General features: G+C 40.2%; 1 protein-coding gene across 6 annotated transcripts in view; it reads right to left on the bottom strand.

Annotated features, from left to right (window-relative positions):
* Positions 1–19,554, bottom strand: part of ZNF451 (zinc finger protein 451) — a 76,739-nt gene that overhangs the window by 14,328 nt on the left and 42,857 nt on the right. For all 6 annotated transcript variants that reach the window (XM_045009609.1, XM_045009610.1, XM_045009611.1 and 3 more), the window contains exons 10-13: positions 16,309–17,963; positions 12,892–13,026; positions 11,756–11,886; positions 11,289–11,475 (exon numbers count right to left, since the gene is read on the bottom strand). In XM_045009609.1, the coding sequence (XP_044865544.1) occupies positions 11,289–11,475; positions 11,756–11,886; positions 12,892–13,026; positions 16,309–17,963 (2,108 nt within the window). The remainder of the gene's footprint in view (positions 1–11,288; positions 11,476–11,755; positions 11,887–12,891; positions 13,027–16,308; positions 17,964–19,554) is intronic.

Below are 19,554 nucleotides of genomic sequence, written 5' to 3'. Positions count from 1 at the left end.
ATGCCTTGATAAATACACTGCGATGCCATTACTGTCTTCTCCCTCACAAGCTGATGGGCAAATGATACCTTGCTGATGAGGAAGTTTAACACAGAACGTTCCTGAATTTCTCATTTGGAATATGCATATTCCAAAGTTCAAAGGGACCATTCTGATGATCTAGTTTGATGTCCTGTATAACTCAGGCCAGAGAACTTCCCCAAAATGATTCCCAGAGCTTACCTTTTAGAAAAACATTAAATCTTGGTTTAAAAATTGTCAGTGATGGAGAATCTACCACGACCCGTGGTAAATTGTTCAATGGTTAATTACTTTCACTGTTAAAAATGCATGCCTTATTTCCAGTCTGAATTTGTCTAGCTTCAGCTTCCAGCCATTGGATCATGTTATACCTTTCTCTGCTAGATTGAAGAGCCAATTATTAAATATTTGTTTCCTATGTAGGTACTTGTAGAACAGTGGTTCCCAAATTGGGGTTTGCGAACCCCTGGGGCTTTGCAAAATGTTACATGGGGTTCTCAGGAAAAAAATTCTCTAATGGCAGACAGAGCTGTCCTTAGGGACCCTGAGCAGCACAGGGCCAGCACCCCGAAGTCCCTAAACTTCCAAGAGCTAAGCAGATCAAAGCAAGCATATCTATCACACTGAGGACATTTAAACTTCAAGACTCCTTATAAGAAATGGAAAGGGAGGTGGATATTTTTTGCTGTTTTTAAAATTAAATAGGCAGCTAGTATTGTTTTTTAAATTATTATGAACAAGTTTAAGCTTTGTTGTAATGTGCATTGTTTGCCTGGAATGCTGAAGACCTGAATGCTTGTGTAGGAGGAACTCTGAGTTGGCTTCTTAAATACGTTCATACTGTTTCACATCTGATAATTCCTTGATGAAACACAGGAGCCTTGTCCTATAACAGGCTTATTCAAAGTGATACAAGCTACAAAAGTGAGATCCTGGGAGAGTGTTGCCGTTTTCATAATCTAATAAAAATACTGTAATGATAAATAATCATTAATAATAAATAGTGTGTAGTAACCATGTCATAAAAACAAAATTTTATATTTCCAAGATCACTGCTTTTATAATTTATACTCAGGTAAAGGAGAAAATCCCTGGAAATATTCATTTTTAGGAGGGGGTTCGCGAGACTTGACATTTTAGTGAAAGGGGTTCACAGGTTGTTAAAGTTTGGGAACCACAGTTATAGAGTGTAATCAAGTCACCCTTTAACCTTCTCTTTGTCAAGCTAAATATATTGAGTTCTTTGAGTCTATTACTGTAAGGCACGTTTTCTAATCATTCTTGTGGTTCTTCTCTGAGCCCTCTCCAATTCACCAACATCCTTCTTGAACTGTGGGTACCAGAACTGGACACAATACTCCAGCAACAGTCATACCAGTGACAAAAACAGGTAAAATAACTTCTCTCCTCTTACTCAAGATTCCGGTCTACGCATTCCAGGATTGCATTAGCTCTTTTGGCCATAACGGTCGCACTGGGAACTTGCGTTGAGTTGATTATTCACCACAACCCCCACATCTTTTTCAAAGTCCCTGCTTTCCAGGACAGAGTCCCCCCTTCTGTAAATATGGCATATGTTCTTTGTTCCTAGATGTATACATTTACATTTAGCTGTATTGAAACACATATTGTTTGCTTGCACCAAGTTTACCAAGCAATCCAAATTGCTTTGAATCAGTGATTCTCTTCATTATTTACCACTCCCCCAATTTTTGTGTTATCTGCAAACTTTATCAGTGATTGATTTTGTGTTTTCTTTCAGATCACTGATAACAATGTAAAATAGCATAACGCCAAAATATGATTCCTGTGGGAACCCACTGGAAACAGAACTACTGTATGATAATCCCATTTACAATTATATTTTGAGACCTATCAGTAAGCCACTTTTTAATCCATTTAGTGTGTGCCATGTTAATTTTATATTATCTCAGTTTTGTTTAATCAAAATGTTGTGAAGTACCAAGTCCAATGACTTACAGAAGTCTATGTATGTCAACACTAATTACCTTTAATCAAAACTGATCTCATCAAAGAGAGATACGCTTAGCAAACTCTGCTGCTCCCCACACCACTGGGGATGCACAGCAAAAGAGACACCACATGCTTCCTTGGCTGGGTAGGCCTTACATTAAGGACCTCAATCCCCTCCAGTGCACTCTGTCAAGTAAATTACATCTATCAATTCACTTGACTGTACTGTATCTACTCCCTCTGAGTGACACTGCTGCTCATCTCCCCCACTTCCTATTCCCTCATGTGCTGCCAAGTTCTTGCTGGAGGAAGGCAGATGTGAAGGACAACAGGAAGATGTAGCAAACAGGAAGGTAGCTTCTAGATAAGTAGGGAGCTCAGAAATCGAGATGTTCCCACCCTGCTGTCTGAAGGAGGAATCAAACAGGTTAGTTCATCCTTGACTACTCAGATTTCAGAACTCCCTGGTGGAGAACGTAGTCCAGCTGAGATACCAGAGCACTGACATGTTAGTAGTACACCAGCAGCATCTGCTGTTCATAACCCCCACTGCAGTGTTTTTTTTAAATTTTGTCCATCTACCACACACCCATGGCTCTCACCACACCCTTCTTCTGCATTAGAACATCCATCCCACTCCCCCACTGGCTCCACATCCCCTTCCTAGTTACCATTACCCCTCTGTAGTTCCCACCATCAGCTAGTCTTTTTCAGCATCACCCAGCAGCACCTCCCACCCAAAAGCTTGGCCTTTCCACAACCTGCCAGTCCATCATCACTGATGTCTTCTCCTCTGCTTTCAGCACATCTCTTCCCTTCCCTCTCTTCCACTGATATGGTTGGTGATTCTCTCCATGCTTCACTCTCCTCCATCCTTGACTCTTTTGCCCTTCTCTCCCATTGAAAAGTCCTCCTTGCCAAATCCCAGTCCTGGCTCACCCTCAACACGTGCTTCCTTCAGTCCTGCCTCATGCGGAAAATTAATTCTGGTGAAAATCCCATGACCAGGCTAACCTCCTCCACTACAAAATTGTTTTCTTTTTCCTTCAGTTCTACCATCTTCTTAACTAAAACCTCTACTTCTCCAACTGAAGCCTATGCCTGCAATCCCAGCTTCCTTTTTACCACCTTGACTCACTCCTCAAACCTTTGACTACTTCTCTCTCTCCACACAGGCTCTCACACTAATTTCTCCAAATGTAACCTTTCCCATCACCTTAGCTTGCCTTTCCTTCCCCTATTCTCTCCTACAACTCTCTCATTCTCCTGTCACATATTCATAAATTTCTCATCTGCTCTCCTCCTCTAATCCCTCCCCACTTTCCCCAGTGACCCCATCCCATCCCATCATTCCCTCCCTTATTCTTCTCCTTAATCTCTTGCTCTCCTTAGGATCTTTCCCGTCACAATACAAGCATGCTTTAATCTCTTCCATCTTAAAAACCCAACACTTGACCTCACTTGCTTCTTTGACTACCTCCCCATCTGCCTTCTCCTCATGTTCTTTTTATTTGAATCTTGTCCTCCTTTCACTTCTGTGATTCTGTCCTCTCCTAGTTCTCCTCTTTAATTGCTCCTTCAGTGGATTCTCCACACACCCCCCTTCAACTTTCTTCAACGCAGGGCCCTCTATGCTTGGTCCCCTTCTAATCTCCTGCTACAATTCTCTTTCTGTAACCTCTACTCACAAATCCAACTACCATCTCTATGCTGACTACCTGCAGATGTACCTCTCTTCTCCAGTCCTGTCTCCCTCTGTCCTAATTAAAAGCTCAATTGCCTTTCTCTGACATTTCTTTGTGAATGTCTACTTGTCAGCTCAAGCGCAACAGTGTTCAATCTTTCCCTTGAATCCCACCCACACCATCTCTTTTTCTGTGGGACCACTACTATCGGGTCTGTCACTCTGGCCTGTAACCAAGGTATCATTTTTGACTCGAACTTTTAGGTCCTCACATCCAGGCTATGTATAAATCTTGCAGGTGCTTTCTGTACAACATCTCTAAGATACAGCCTTTCCTATGGAACCACCCATTTAAAACTTTCATGTAGATGCTCATAATCTCATCTCAATTAATGTAACATCCTTTTCTCTGGCCTTAACAAATGCAGTCTTGCGCCGCTCATATCCATTCAGAATGCTTCTGCAAAGATCATTCTCCTATTCTGTTGCTTTGACCATGTCACTCCTTTCTTCACATCCCTCCAATGAGCTCCCCCTTCCCTATCGCAAATTAATAGTGGCTTCTGTTTTGGGGGTTTTATTAATTTCCTTTTGGGGGTGTTATTTTTAGCAATTTTTGAGTTTTATGTTGTATCCAAATATTGGTTTTTGGGGGGGCTCTCTTTGTATATACTGTAATGAATAATGTATATTACATACATTACTCATAGTATATACTGTTTCAAACTTAGTGCACTTTAATGTAGTACATTAGAGAAACTTTCACGCGCACCGGCAAAGTCTACATGGATTGATTAATGAACAACACATTAGTGCACTTTAGCAATTATCCCTGCAATCTGCATTACTGCTCTGTGCAGACAAGCCCTTAGATACAAGTAACCATTTTCAGTGTTTTCCTAGTATGTATTGTATAAACACCGATTTATTTTTTTTTACTGGGGTTTATCTGTGTTTATTGATTAAAAACTAATCAGAAGACCTAAATGTGTCTTAGTTTTCAAGGCTCTCATCACAGCCTATCTCCACCCTACATATTATTTCTCAATGCAGTAACAAAATGTTGACTCCTGCCTTCAATTGGCCCATGATGACAGCCTCTACTGCTCACTTGTTAAATTTTCAAACAAAACACCTTTATGCTTTTTCCTTGCTATCGCTGACATTTGGGAAGAGACCCCATAAAACAACCTCATTATTGTTCTTCAAATCTCTGCCTACAAAAACTTGTCAGCAGTTAGGCTGCTAGTGTGCAGAGATCACAGTCTATCATGCAGACAAATAATGTCTTGTTGTTCCTTGGGCCTGGTCTACACTACAGAGTTAGGCTGATGCAAGGCAGCTTACCTCAACCCACCTACGTGTCTACACTAAAATTGCACTCCCAGAGACGTAACTTGCCCCACTACGCTGACTTAACTCCACCTCCACAAGAGATGTAGAGTCAATGTTGATGTAGTTAGGTTGATGCAGCAGCAGTGTAAACGCTGCATTGCTTACATCAACTGTTACTAGCTTTCAGAAGCCATACCTCAATGCCCCACGCTGACAGTACAATTGGTACAAATGCTCCTGGAGCACCACAAGGAGCAGAGCATGGACGTGCAAAAGCAACTTAATTGCTGCAGTGGCTGTATGCCGACCGAACTTAGGTCAACATAACTTTGTAGTGTAGACATGCACTTGTACTCCCCCCCATCTGTCTGTATCCATCTGTTGCCTCTTGTCTTATTCATAGATTGAAAGCTCTTTAGGGCAAGGACTGTCTTTGTAGTGCCAAGTAAAACAGAGTACTGGTCCATGACTAGGGCTCCTACATACTATGGTAATACAAATAAAGGAAAAGTATTAATAAAAATAATAGCAGCAATACCCTTCTCTTGCAATCACCCCCGTGATTATCTAACACAAATGAAGGAAGGCAACAGACTGGACTACCAATGGGAGAAAATTTACCCTTAACTGGAATAAATGCAGCACAGGAAGTTTGTCTGATTGCCTGCGACTGCTCTGACACCACAACTAAGAGACATCATCTGTCCTCAGAGTCTGATCAGAGAATTTTTTCTGTATAGCTGGCTTCTACACAACGCTTACTGCCGTTTTACAATCCCAGACCTGAGCTCCTACTGTTGCCATGAACTCTTATTTTACAGAAGGTCATGCAACAACTTCACTTAGTTCTACACACAGCAGCTTGCCTTCTAGGCAGAGAAGACTGACAAATATCACAACAGCATTCATGTGCTACACTTGTTCTCTATCAACCTCCAGGTCCATTGAGCATCCTGTTTTCTCATGGGCAAGAGTCAAGATATCTCAGAAATGGTTTCATTCTCTATGAATCCCACTACAAGCAGTTGAGATCAACAGGGACATGAAAACTGGATTAATCAAAAAGGCTGGAATCCTAAAGATTAGGATGAGCATCAATCTAGTTGCCTTCACATGGCAATACATGCCTTTTTACCTAGGACAGGTTGAGAGAGAGGGGGAGAGCATGGAGCACGAGATCTGATGCAAGACCTTAGGCCTGAACCATAGTCCAAGTCAGGCCATGCTGTGAACCAAAATCAGGCCATGTATTAAAGCAGATTCTTACAAGTTCACAGACTGATACATGCATTTGACAAGGGTACTGCTAGCATTGATAAAACAGAGGCACTCCTAAGAAGCAACAGATACTGGATATGCATATGAACACATTCCAAAAGATTAGCACAGGTACATCCTAACCTAACACAAGATAAGAGGGTTTGACAGAAGTGATGAATAAGGATGTTTTGCCCGGGACATCTGAAGCAAGGTACAAGGGGAGGTAAAAAGCAGATGTCATGAAACACCTAAGGTAATACAGTACATAAGTTGTTTGTCTCAGTCTGTAAATGTCAGGGTACCTCACCTTAACTTTTTGTGTGGCCGAGGGGACAGCAGAAATTCCCGCTGCTGAGCTCCTCCTTGCCATGGGCACTCATGTGTTAGTGTACTTGTAGCTTCTATGTGATGCTGGGATGTGCCCTGTGGGCAGTAAACCTGTCCAAGTGCCTCTGTCACCAAACTCTGCCTATGGTCTTCCTTTACGAGCAACACTGAGGTCTGTTGAATTAGCAGTGTGCACTATCTGCTAGTGCTGATAACATCAGAGCTCCAAGAACAGAGGCACTGAGCCACTGTAACCCTTTAGCAGCCTGGATAACGTTACTGCAGCAATGACATTTCAGCCTTCCCTAACAGGCCTTCCATCAATAATGTAGGTGAAGCAGCCCTTCCTCCTGGAAGAGTTACTGAGACTTACTTAATTTAGGAAGCATTATAAGATAAGGAAGGGGAGAAATTTTGGGGGAGGTGGGGTTTGGTGGGGAAGAGTTATTTTTGGTTTTTTACACTTTTGTATCTAAACCAGTGGTTCCTAATTTATGTACAGAGCATCTACATGCTAAAGATGTTTAAACAGATTGTGTTCTCTGGAGCAGGGAATATATCTTGCCCTGTGAGTGCAATGGACGTTACCACACAACACAAGTTATTTTTAACATAAATAGTAAAAAAAAAAGTCATATGATGAACATGAATCCAGAAGTGTGGATTGATTACACATCACTCACCTTTAGAGAAAAGGTATTTAAACAGGAATAGTTCAGACCTCTAAAGGGAGAGCATCCTCTCTCAACCTCGTTAAACCTTTTAGCTTTTGAAAATATTTACCTAATTCCCTATATTTAACTAGTTATTTCAGCAGACATTTACAGTATAATTTTTTGACAACAGTTTTCAAATTCCCCCCAGCATGTTCTAGGTTTTGAAATGCAGGAGATGAAGCTGCATGGCTATCTGAAGGACAAAGGCCTTCAGTCTTTTAATTGCCTTCTTCAGTCATTTAAGCATTTTCATGAGTTTAGGAGCCAACACATCCTTTGTTTCCCTCAACTCCCCGCCCTTCAAGGAAAATTTGCTTTGGCAGCTGCTAACCCAGGCTGATGAAAAACAAGATAATTAAAAAATACGAACAGCTCAAACTTAGGAAGGTAGAACTCTATTACTCATATCAATAAAACACTTTAAACAGCTACACTTGAGCAGGACAACAAAGACGTTACTGTATGAAAAATACTCAAGTTACTTTGGATGTGTAATATTCCTTGTGGATTCAATTCTTAGAACAAGTTTATAACAGGGTTATAGAAATACAACACATTGAGACTATTATTCCCAGTTGTCTGTTACTCCCCTATAATTATGCAAATTGTATAATACACAATCAAAGGAATGGAATGAGAATATTTTTGTAGTAGTGTCTTAACCCAGCCCAGTTACTAAAAGATTTTTTTCATGTCTGACAGAGAAATTATAAGTCATGAGAAGGTTTTCTAGAACAGTGGTCTCCAAAGTGGGGTGTGTGCAGGAGGAGCGCTTTATTTATTTTTGCTTTGTCAATTCGGGCGGGAGTCTGAGCGGCTTTTTTTTTTTTTTGCGCTTTGGCAAAAATGTTAGAGCTGGCGCGGCAGGAGGTGCGTGCTCAAAAAATTTTACTGATAGGGGTGCGTGATCAAAAAAGTTTGGAGACCACTGTTCTAGAAAACTGTAGGTGTTTGACTTGATTAAACTGAATGTTCTGAAGTTAGTTAGCAAGACTTTCTGTTGCTAAGCATTGTTGGAAATCCCTACTATTAGTGCCAAAAAGTTAATTACAAAGACAAATGAAAAAGAAAGCTGGCACCACATTTGTTCTCTCCTTTTTAGCCACCCTCCCCACTGATGCACCTCTCCTCAAAATTTCTGTCTCCTGTGATACAACCCTACCTGCTGTGGCTGTTCCAAGGGGAAGCAATGACATTGGTTATTGAAATATGGGGCCCTCAGAGAAAGATGTGGGACAAATGTATTCATGAGTCCACGGCTGCTTCTTGTCAAAACATCACACACACAATAACCTCATTACTTCAGCAATACTCCAGTTGAGCCACCAGATGTCTCTGTAGACTGACAGAGATAGCTGCTTAATAGGAATCCTCCTGCACCAGCTAGACATTGTTATAGCATGAGAGGGTTTTCTTGTTGGTGTTTATTGCTACCTTGATTTAACTGGGAGGAAAAAACTTAGAAAACTCTGAATGAAAATGGAATTATCTAAGGAGAGTTTATTAGAAGGATAAAGAGCCAAAATTCCACAACCAAGAGAACAACTTTGGCTAAAAGCCCATCCTAGTTCAGTAGCAAAGTGAAGGCAGCAATTAGAAATAAAGGAATATTTAATAACAAATGGAAAAAAGGGGAAGATGATTATAAATGAGAAGTTAACTGTTTTGAACTGCAAAAAAATTGAGAAAGGAAGCTCAAGACGTCAGGACAAATATCTCTGGCTTGCAGGGCTAAGGCCAATAAGCTGTTTTTAAAAGTACATTGCTATGAACAAAAGAAATCATAGCAATGGTATAGAACCATTACTAGAGGAAGACAGTAAAATTGTTAATGATGAGACGAGGCAGAAATGTTCGATAAATATTTCTGTTTTGTAGTTGAAAAGAAGCAGGATGATATACCTGTATTACATGAGGGTGAAGAACTTTCCAGTCCATTAGACAACATCTATTAGAGGTAAACGTTTTAAACTGAACAGGTACTGATAGCTTGTACCCAAGAGTCAGAAGAGATGGCTGAGGAGATCTCTTTAAATTTTTAATAAATCTTGGAATACCAGGGGAATTCCAGAATGCTGGAATGTTCAAATGTTTTCAAATGTTCAAAAAGGGTAAGCGGGATGACCCTTGTAAGTAGGTGGGCTAACCTCACAGCAATCCTGAGCAAAATAATGAAAAAGCCGATACTGGATTTGATTAATAAAGAATTAATGGAGAAGAATGTAATTAATGCCAGTCAACGTTATTTTATGGGGGGGGAAAAAAAAATCGGTCTTGCCAAACAAACCCGATTTCATTCTTTGATGAGATTACAAGTTTGGTCGATCAAGGTTACAGTGTAGATGGAATAAATTTAGACTTTTGTAAGGTATTTGATTTAGTACCACACAACATTGTGATTAAGTTATCAATTTACAACAGCAACAAAGCACACATTAAATGGATTAGGAATTGGATAACTGACACAGCTCAAAAAGAAGTCAATGGGGAATCATCATTGAATGTGGGTGTTTCTATTGAAGTTGCACAGGGATCTGCATTAGACCCAATGCTATGCCACATTTTCATTAATGATCTGGAAGTAAATATAAAATCACTGCTGATAAAATTTCAGCATGACAAAGATTAGTGGAGTTGTGGCAGGGCATTCATATACAACGATCTGGATTGCTTGGTAACCTAGGCCCATTCAAACAAAACACCCCAGAACTATTCTCAAACTGAAGTTGCACAAGCATGTCCTATCAGTCTCCTTCCCCCCAAAGCAATGCCCAGCCCCCCAGCCTCACTCCTTTGGCTCCTCATCCAATCTCAGTCTTCTACCTCACCCCTCCCTGGCTCCTTTTCCCAGTCTTTGACCAACGTGTCCCAGTTACCCACCTCTTTGTCTGATCTCTGTATTTCCTCCTCCACAACCAACTGGCTACAGGTCCCCCCTGCCCACAGGCTCCTAGTCCCAGTTTCCACACTCAATGAGTTCTAGACTCCCCTCACCAACCAGTACCAGGTTCTCCCTCCAACTTCCCAGTTTCTCTCCTCCCTTCACACTGATGCAACTTTTGTCCCCTCTGCATTCAAATTGGATGGATTTGAAAGGCTCTCTCATTTCCAGAGCCCCAGTCCCCCCTGGCCCAGAGGAGCTAGGAGCAGCAATTACAGTTAAAGTCCTTCTGAGCCTTCATAGCCCTGGACTAGAGAAATCATTCCTAATTCCTCAGTGGGAACGCTGCATGTGCATTCAGTTCAGCACAAGTGCTGAGAGAGGACCGAGTGAATCTTTGGAAGTCGTAGGTGATAAAAGTCTACTGACCATGTGCCAACTGGTGGATTTTCACATGGACAGCTAAAGGCACATTTCTAACCACAACAGCCACTCCCCAGTCAAATTTCAAGTCTCTGCCAAAAGCGTTTTAAAGAAAAGGTCTCAAGACTTTTTTTTTTTTTTAAAACACGGGTAAAATATTTTCACCTAGTTTCATTCTTGCAAACAGCTGGCTGAATTGTTTCGGCTGAAGTTTTCCAGAAGTATTCTGCCTGCAGCCTACACTCAGAACGTACAATGTAAGCCCAAATGGTTAAAGTTGGGCAAAGTAATATGTAACTGAAAACAGGGTCTTATAATGGGAAGCATTGGGCAACCTTAATAATAGGCAGTGTTACCAGTCCGTTGTTATCTGTATCCCAGACCATTTCCTTCCAGATGTATTAGTGTGTGTGTTTTTCCAAGTTGAGTAAATTTTATTTTTTGTCCATAATTCCAATCTCTAGGATATGTTGAACTATCTCTTTTCTCATTGTTCATGCCTCCCAGTTAAGAATCATATTAGTGAAAAATGCAATTTTAGCTGTAGATCAATTCATTAAATAAGAACGCTAACTAAAGAAACACTATGGGTAACAGTATAGCCGTTGCTATCAGCAGTGATGTCTTTTTTTTATTGGGTGGATTCTACTAATTGTTTATGTACTACCTTTTGTAGTATCTGAAATGCTGTTTAGTAAGGCACACATCATATCTCCATCGATGTCATGAGGGTTTAGGATATGAGCTGTCCGCTGAGTCTTCTTAAACTGATCCTCCAGTTCTAGAAAGCTTTTGTCTCCAGAGAGAATGGTGAAAGGAATTTGTTTGGGCAGGTGCTCATCCAGACGGCCAGCCTATGCGGGGGTGAGGGAGACATTAAACTAAACATTCAGTTACCAGGTAGCCTTTTGAAACAGAAAACTCCTCTGCAGAAGAAGTCCCCCTTTAAGAATTATATTCATAATGCATTTCCCTTTTTCTCTGGTCAGATCCACAATCTATTCTTCTCATCTGAAGTTTTATTATGGCAATTTTCATCATGACTGTTTTATAATGTACTTTACTATACACAAACATACATACACACCAACAAAAAAATAACAGACCACAAAAACTGATAGAGCAATGACTTACATGCATGCAGAGTGCAAAGTCTGCTGCTTCTCTTCTGGTACCACAGCGTGGATGAAGGAAGAAACATCCAATCTTATTAAGGTAATTAAAGATTTTGCACTGTTCTGGAGGCTTCCAATTACTGTGTCCTCCTAAGCAACAAAGAATAAAAGATGCATGCCACCACATCATCATAAGCAACAGCAGTCAAACAGTTCAAGGAGAGAAAAATGACGAAACAAACCAATAGGTTTGAAAAACTGAACATCTTATTTTTTTGACTAAACTAAATACCATTCTATATTTCTAAAAGAGATTGATGTATGGGGTAAACTATATCTGTATGGTGCCTCTAATATTAGTTTTTGTAAGAGTTATCTTCTCAGGATCAGAAGTGAAGAAAGTCTGAATATAGTTTCCATAAGCATAAATAGGTACATCTTGCATCAAAGGCTGCCTCCCAACACAAGAAGTGTTTAACACAACTTATCCAAGGGTCATAATCAGAGGTTTCCACAAGAAAATATTAATATATTAGATACATTATTCAAATAAGGGACCTCACTATAGTTACTATATAATATGTACAGTCAACATATGCCTAATATATTGGGGTATCTATCAGATATTAGTTTATGTCTCACATAAATGCACACATTCTGGAGTTTTCACAACCACCAACTTGAGTACAAGAAAAGTTTTAATATTTTAAATAAGTTACAAGTATGCAATGCTGTGAGTCAAGAGCTCCCTTACTGGTAAGTGTGAATTGTGGAAATGAACAAGAGGGATCCCACAAACCACTTTCTTTATCATTCCTTTCACAGCTCTCAGCTACACAATTAAGTTATACATAGAAGTCAAACTTCCAGTATGAGAGGGTTAGCTAACATTTACGTTTTCTCTTAAGGAAGTTCTCTAGCTAACAGGCAGGAATGCTCTTTATTAAGTGTGTTTGTGTGTTAGTATTTTAGAACCCATCATCTTAGTTTTCTATAGGTGACAGCCTTGTAAACACCATGTTGATGCAATAGAAGGTCCACTTTGGACTACAACGAGGATCCTGTTCTTTGCCCAGTCTGGTTCTAGGATGCTGTTAGTGTATTTATATGGGTTTCTGTTAAGCCCTCTCTGTTATTTTCTTAGAAAACTTTTACCTTGAAAGCCCCAAACAAATGTCCCTTGGTTCAGGTTGGCTGGCAGATGAATGAAAAACCTTCCCCAGTTGTCTAAGTCCACCAGCACGATGTGAGTCATGGTGCGCAGATAGTCAAAATCTGGCAGTTCACGGTCTTCAAATGGATAAGAATATATATTTTAAATTTACCTCCATTTTTATTCAACCTATACATCTCCAAGCTCATTTGTGCTTTCAAAAGAAATCCACATAATTTGCTATTCTGTAAGAAATTCTAAGCAAAAACTCTTAAAACTATAAAATATAGTATGATCACCAAATGTAATTATTTTCATAGCAATTTTTTTAACCACTTGAGGTAACTTTTAGTAATCTGTAAATTTACTAGGCAGAGAACCACACTCAGGATTCTATAACTGATGCATGTAATAACTATAACTATTAGTTCAAGATGGAACTTTGTTCACAAAGCATAAAATATACCCTTTTTATGCTCTATCAAACTTCCTACAAGACATTTAAGCTGTTGATCATCCAATTTAGTTTTAGAATTTACAACACAACACATTAAAATGAAATTAATTTTTAACAACTGGCCAACTCCATGATCAGCAAAGATATGGCATATGAACAGGGAGTGTTGGTCATATTATAACAAAATATCTAACATGCATTTATAGAATGCGCATTTTAGTGGGCAAAGAAAAACCCATGCAGCTAATAATATAAGCTGTGTCAAGTTATTACACACAAAAAACTACATTAAAGGATCATTATTATGATTGGAAAGTCAAGCACAGTGTGTGATCATGTAATAAAGGACCTTATCATAATGAACACACAAACGGGCCCAACAAAGGTTGCAATAGCCTTAATTCTAGCATTTCCTAATGTTTCAGTGCTTAACTTTGCAACCTTAATGTCCCTTTACCACAGGAAATCACCCACAGAAAGCTAATTAAAAACCACAAAACCAAATTCCATCATGTGGCTTCATCTTGACACCCACATAGGCCATCAGGTTGGAACCTTAAAGTCCACTGCACAGACTTCTGACACATAAGTTAACAGAATAACTGACAGCTGTAGTATGTTTTCATTCTCTATGTGGATCAGCTATTAGAGGGAGATGACACAGACTTTGCCAACAGGTTTTACTGATATTTGCTGACAAGCTGAGGAAAGGAGAAACTCTGGAATCTTGGGTTCCACGCCAGGCTCTGCAGGGGAGTGTGCTCCAAGGGGCACAGACTCTTATACCTCTTTCCCTTAAGCTTGACCCTTTCTGCCCAGTCCCCTCCAACTTGTTCATGTCCCAGTCCTCGCTCCTTGTCTCAGACCAAGTCTCCTCCCCTTGCCAATCCTAGTTACTCCTCAGGCTTCCCATCACAGGCCCAGTTTCCTGTCCAGCCCATCCTAGTTTCACCATCTGGACTCTGCATCCCAGTCTCCTTGCCAAGCCACACCGTCCCCGCCACCATCCAGATCTTTTTGTTCCCCTTCCTCTCTCTTGCCCAGCCAGTCCCAAGTCACCTATCCTGGCTTCTCATCTGATCTCTCTCTTCCCTGACCCACCGCCATACCCGTGTTCGCTGTCCCCACTGGCCTCCAATCCTAGTCTCCCTCCATAAACTCTTCATCCAGTTTCAGCGTCCCCCACTCCCACTGTGTACTTGTTCCAATCTCTTAGCCCAGCCAGTCGCAGCTCCCACTCCACACTACGGCTCATCAGACCTATCTTGCTTGTGTCTCACCCCACTGGTTCCTAGTTCCAGCCTTCTTGCCCAGCCAGTCCCAAACTTCCCCTTGTTCTCCCATCCCTATATTTCCCTCTCTGGCTCCCAGTATCAGTCTTCTCTCCCCCAGAGGCTTCTTGTCTCATTTACTACTTTTCATCCTCAGATCCAGCTCTTGTCCTCTCTGCATTTGATTCAGGTGACTTCCTCCTCCACGCTGCATGGATACAGCATGGGAGTCTCCTGCTCTTAGTTCAAGTGTCAGGACACGGACTCATCATGGACTGGAGCAGCCAGGAAATGCTGCTTATCCCTCTTCGGCTCTGTGCTGGAGCATGCTCGGTGCAAATAATCTCTGGGGATTTTAGCTCTGACCCAGTATCAAGTGTTGACTGAGCATGTGCAATGGCTTATAAATTGTCTAAATTTGGATAGATTTTCATGGGGACAGAAAAAGGCAAATTCCTGACAAAAAGGCCATCCCTTGACTACATTTCAAGTCTCTGCTCAAAAGCATGGGGGCATTTTAAGGAAAAGTTTGCCAGCATTTTTTAATATGGCCACAAACTACTTTTCCCTAGCTTTCATGCTTGGAAACAGTTACAGAATAATTTGTCAGAAAAATTCAGCCTGAGGCGCACAATCTGTACAGGATTTCAGTGAAAATGATTATAGTCTGGCAAAAGTTATAAGCAAATGAAACCAGTCTTATAATAGAAAGCATGAGGCAACCTTAATAATAGGCTGTGATACCCAGCATCACTGTATGTGAGTGCATGTGAGAGTGAAAAAACACACACACACACACACTTACTTTGTATTCTCATAGGAGACCTTTCTTTACCCACTCTGGTCTTCCAAGGACTTCTATTCCCTGTGAGGACTCCACATTGCAACCATTTGCCTTATCCAAAGGGAGGATTTTGATAGGAATCTGTTTGGATCCCTTTACTGTTGGGTCTTTTCATGATGACAGGGAATTTTTAAGTGATACCAAGTGCTCCCAAGTCCCTTTTTATCTGATAATGAGCGATTCTGGGCCCAAGTCTCTCCAAGGGCATCTCCCACTGGGACACCAGCTGTTTGCTCATTTTAAAACACCACTTAATAGTAGGCAGGGTAGAGTAGTGGTGCAGGTTACGAGTGGCTGCTTATGTACACCAGGTTGGGTAGAAGGAATGCTTTTCCTGAATGGCATCCATTTTGGAGTCAAAAGCTACCTCCTCTTGCTATGTGGTTGTCACAGCTTCCACGTGATTTTCCCTAGCTTTGACTTTACCTACTACTAGAGTGTCTTCTCCCTTCATAGAAAGGGTGATTGAGAGTAGAAAAAGAGGAGCAAGAGCAGCATCTGAAGACTGCTGTCCAGTTCCAGCTAATTCCTGTGGTCAGTACAGAATTCCATGTTACACATGGTCCACAGAGTCTTGGTAAATTATTTGCATTGTACAAACAGATTTTATAAAGCATTTAATAATAAAAAGTTCAACTTTAGTTCTCGGGATTTGGCATTAGAAACTCACTAAAATTACAACTTTAAACACATAACTAAGTTTTCATTATTTCATATGTACAGACTGGATATAGGCGCATGGTATATTGACATGTTCTGTTGAACAATTTCTATACGAGCATATTACAACCGTAATTTTTTCCTATTGTGCATTAAAAAACAAACTAAAGCCATAATTTCTACATACCTTCTTCACCATGCTCTTCAGAACATGTTTTATTCTCACTTCTTTCTTTCCTTCTATCTTCTTCTCTCTTTAGAGAAAGAGATTCTGACTTTTTTTGAACTTTAGTTACATTTGCTGGAAACTTTAGTTTATCAGGCTTCTTGTCCACACAAGCACCACTGGCTGTAAAGTTGAAGACTTTGCTTTCTGATTCTGATCTGAAATGTGTTATATCAGGCTTTTGCAAGAAGCAGTGTTTATCATGATAGTGTTGATGGGCACTCACAATATCGTGGAAATTTTTGTTGCATGCACCACATCTCACAACATACATCTCTTCATGGCTTTTCCTTGGGGTGTGACTTTTGCTGAGATGGTCATTCAAGTCTGTGAAATTCTGTGCCGTTGCTGAACAGAAGCAGCAGCGAAACCACAGATTGCCTTTTTCCAGTAGGGTTTTCTGACAGTTCCGGTGATCTTCCTTTCTGTTTATTCTGGAGATGTACTCTTCCCGGCAGCCACAGGTTAGAAAGTCACCTTTTTCTAATAGTATAATGTCGTCTTTATTTTTTATTGACTCTTCAGACACATATATGTAATCTGTGCTATGGAAACTCTTATAGTGGATTAGAAATTCTTCCTCAACATCGAAAAAGAGATCACCACAAAGGCCACAAAAATATTTAACCTGTATCTCATGACTGTGCTGCTCTTGGCAGTGTCGGTATAGTGTTTCCACTTTGTGAAAATGCTTTTTGCACAAGCCACAGCAATACCTGTGAAACTGATGGCTTCCTAAAGACATACAATGTTGTTTAACACTGTCTTCAGACTCAAACATTTCCTCACAAATGCAGCATTGCCATTTTCCTAAAATAGGACTTCTCTCAAGGGACTGATCCACAGGGCTAGGAAGACGCTCTTTCCATTTAATAGACATATTGCATAGTGTGTCAGAAGAGGATGCCATAGGCTCGTTCTCTAGAGCTTCCTGTTCATAATAGTAAGAATGTCCACCATGAAATTCAGTCACATGTGCCATAATGTTCTCTTCTCTGAGTAGGTCTGTACTGCATGCCCGGCACCAGAAAATGAAGTTAGTTAAGTGTGCTCCTCCGTGGAACCGACTCATATGCAGACGGATGATGCTTGAGTTTTCAGCAAGCTTCCCACATACACCACACTTGTGACAGATTCTATTTGCTGACAAAATGTGCTTTTCAACTGATTCTTCAGTAGAAAACTTCAGAAGGCATTCACAGAACCAGGCTTTTATTTTGCCTGTATTGTCTTGATGTAGGCTTACTCCAGCCTCTTGATTTTTTTCTTCTAAATCTTTTTTCCGTTTTGAAATGGCAGACTCATTTTTACAGACAGGCTCACTCAAAGTCAATGGTCTCTTAAGGAGTGAAGATCTTGACTGATTTATAATCTGCCTCAACTGAGATGGGTTTTTATTTCTTTCATTAATATGGCAAAACATCAAGATGGACTCTTCCATTGTAGTAATAATTTTAACTTTGTGTTGAGTTGCATGGCTATGCTGGTTGATCTGGCTTTCATCTACAAAGAGTTTGTCACAGTTTTGACAGTGACCTCTTGCTTTAAATATTTCTGCAACCTGGGAGATGCTCTTTTCCGACAGTGATACAGGACCAGCATTACGACAACGAGTTCTAAATTGGATATAAAAATGACACATTCACAGGTTTAAATATTCCAAACTTTACAAATATACCTACAAAGTGATCCTTTAAAATACTAAACAGACATCTCCCGCCAGTAACTACATAAATTACTAAGGAAATACTAGAGAGTGGGTGAGATAATATCTTTTATTGGACCAACCTATGTTGGCGAGAGAGAAACTTTCGAGCCACACAGAGCTCTTCCTCAGGTCTGGGAAAGGTACTCCCAGTTTCACAGCAAAATGTAAGGTGGAACAGATTGTTTAGAATACCCAGTTAGCTCATATGCTAAGGCAGTGGCTCTCAACCTTTCCAGACTACTGTACTCCTTTCAGGAGTCTGATTTGTTTTGCATACCCCCAAGTTTCACCTCACTTAAAAACTACTGACTTACAAAATCAGATCTAAAAATGCAAAAGTGTCATAGCACACTATTACTAACAAATTGCTTACTTTCTCATTTTACCATATAATTATAAAATAAATCAATCTGAATATAAATATGGTATTTCTATTTCAGCATATAGTATATAAAGCAGTATAAACAATTCATTATTTGTATGAAATTTTAGTTTTTACAGACTTTGCCAGTGCTTTTTATGTATCCTGTTGTAAAACTAGGCAAATATCTAGATGAGTTGATGTACCCTCTGGAAGACCTCTGCATACCTCCAGGGGTACACATACACCTGGCTGAGAACCACTGTTCTAAGGGACCATTCACTGTAGAGTGGCCCGTTAACATCTCTGCAGTCATAACACAAAAGTAGGGGTTAGTGGGTTACAGATTGTTTGTAATAAGCCATAAATCCAGTCTCTCTCTTCAGTCCATGATTTTTAGTGTCTAGCAAAGCAACGAATTTAAGCTCTAAGACTCATCTTTTGAAAGCATTGTGTAGATTTCATTTGAGGATGACGCTGGGAATACCTTTCCCGGACCTGAAGAAGAGCTCTGTGTAGCTCAAAAGCTTGTCTCCATCACTAACAGAAGTTGGTCCAATAAAAGATATTACCTCACTCATCTAGTCTCTTTAATATCCTGGAAATGGCACAGATACAACTACACTGCACAGGGAAATACTGCCCTTTTTAAATGCATATTAACAGGCCCAGCAGCTTGTCAAACTGTACAATGCCTACCAGTTATTTTTGTAAAAGTCACTACACATTATAGAAAATGAAGTGGTCATTCCAGATAAGTGCCCCCAGACTTTTAAAAAATTGATATAATTTACTGTTTATATTACATCAGTATTGAAATGTGGTAGGTGTGGTATGTGATGCCATCCCATAAGGTTTTATGGAACTATGCTTAGAATGTGTTTTATGCTACATATGCCATGTAACATATCTCAAAGGTTATGATCTACTGAATGTATTAATCCTATTTGTAATCATTTTTGTATTCGAAGTTATGAACGTTGGCTGTGTACCGGCTTGATTTCTAAATAACCTTAGTAGAGCATTTGGTCAGTTCCTGGAGAAAGGAATGATGAAATTATGTACCTAATCAAGAAACACTTAAAGGACAATGGATCTTGGAAGGCTCCAATCCACATAAGAAGTCTACTTGAGGACA

This window comes from Mauremys mutica, chromosome 3 (genome assembly GCF_020497125.1).
Source record: "Mauremys mutica isolate MM-2020 ecotype Southern chromosome 3, ASM2049712v1, whole genome shotgun sequence".
NCBI classification, from domain to species: domain Eukaryota; kingdom Metazoa; phylum Chordata; order Testudines; family Geoemydidae; genus Mauremys; species Mauremys mutica.
This window is presented reverse-complemented; position numbering and strand designations above follow the sequence as displayed.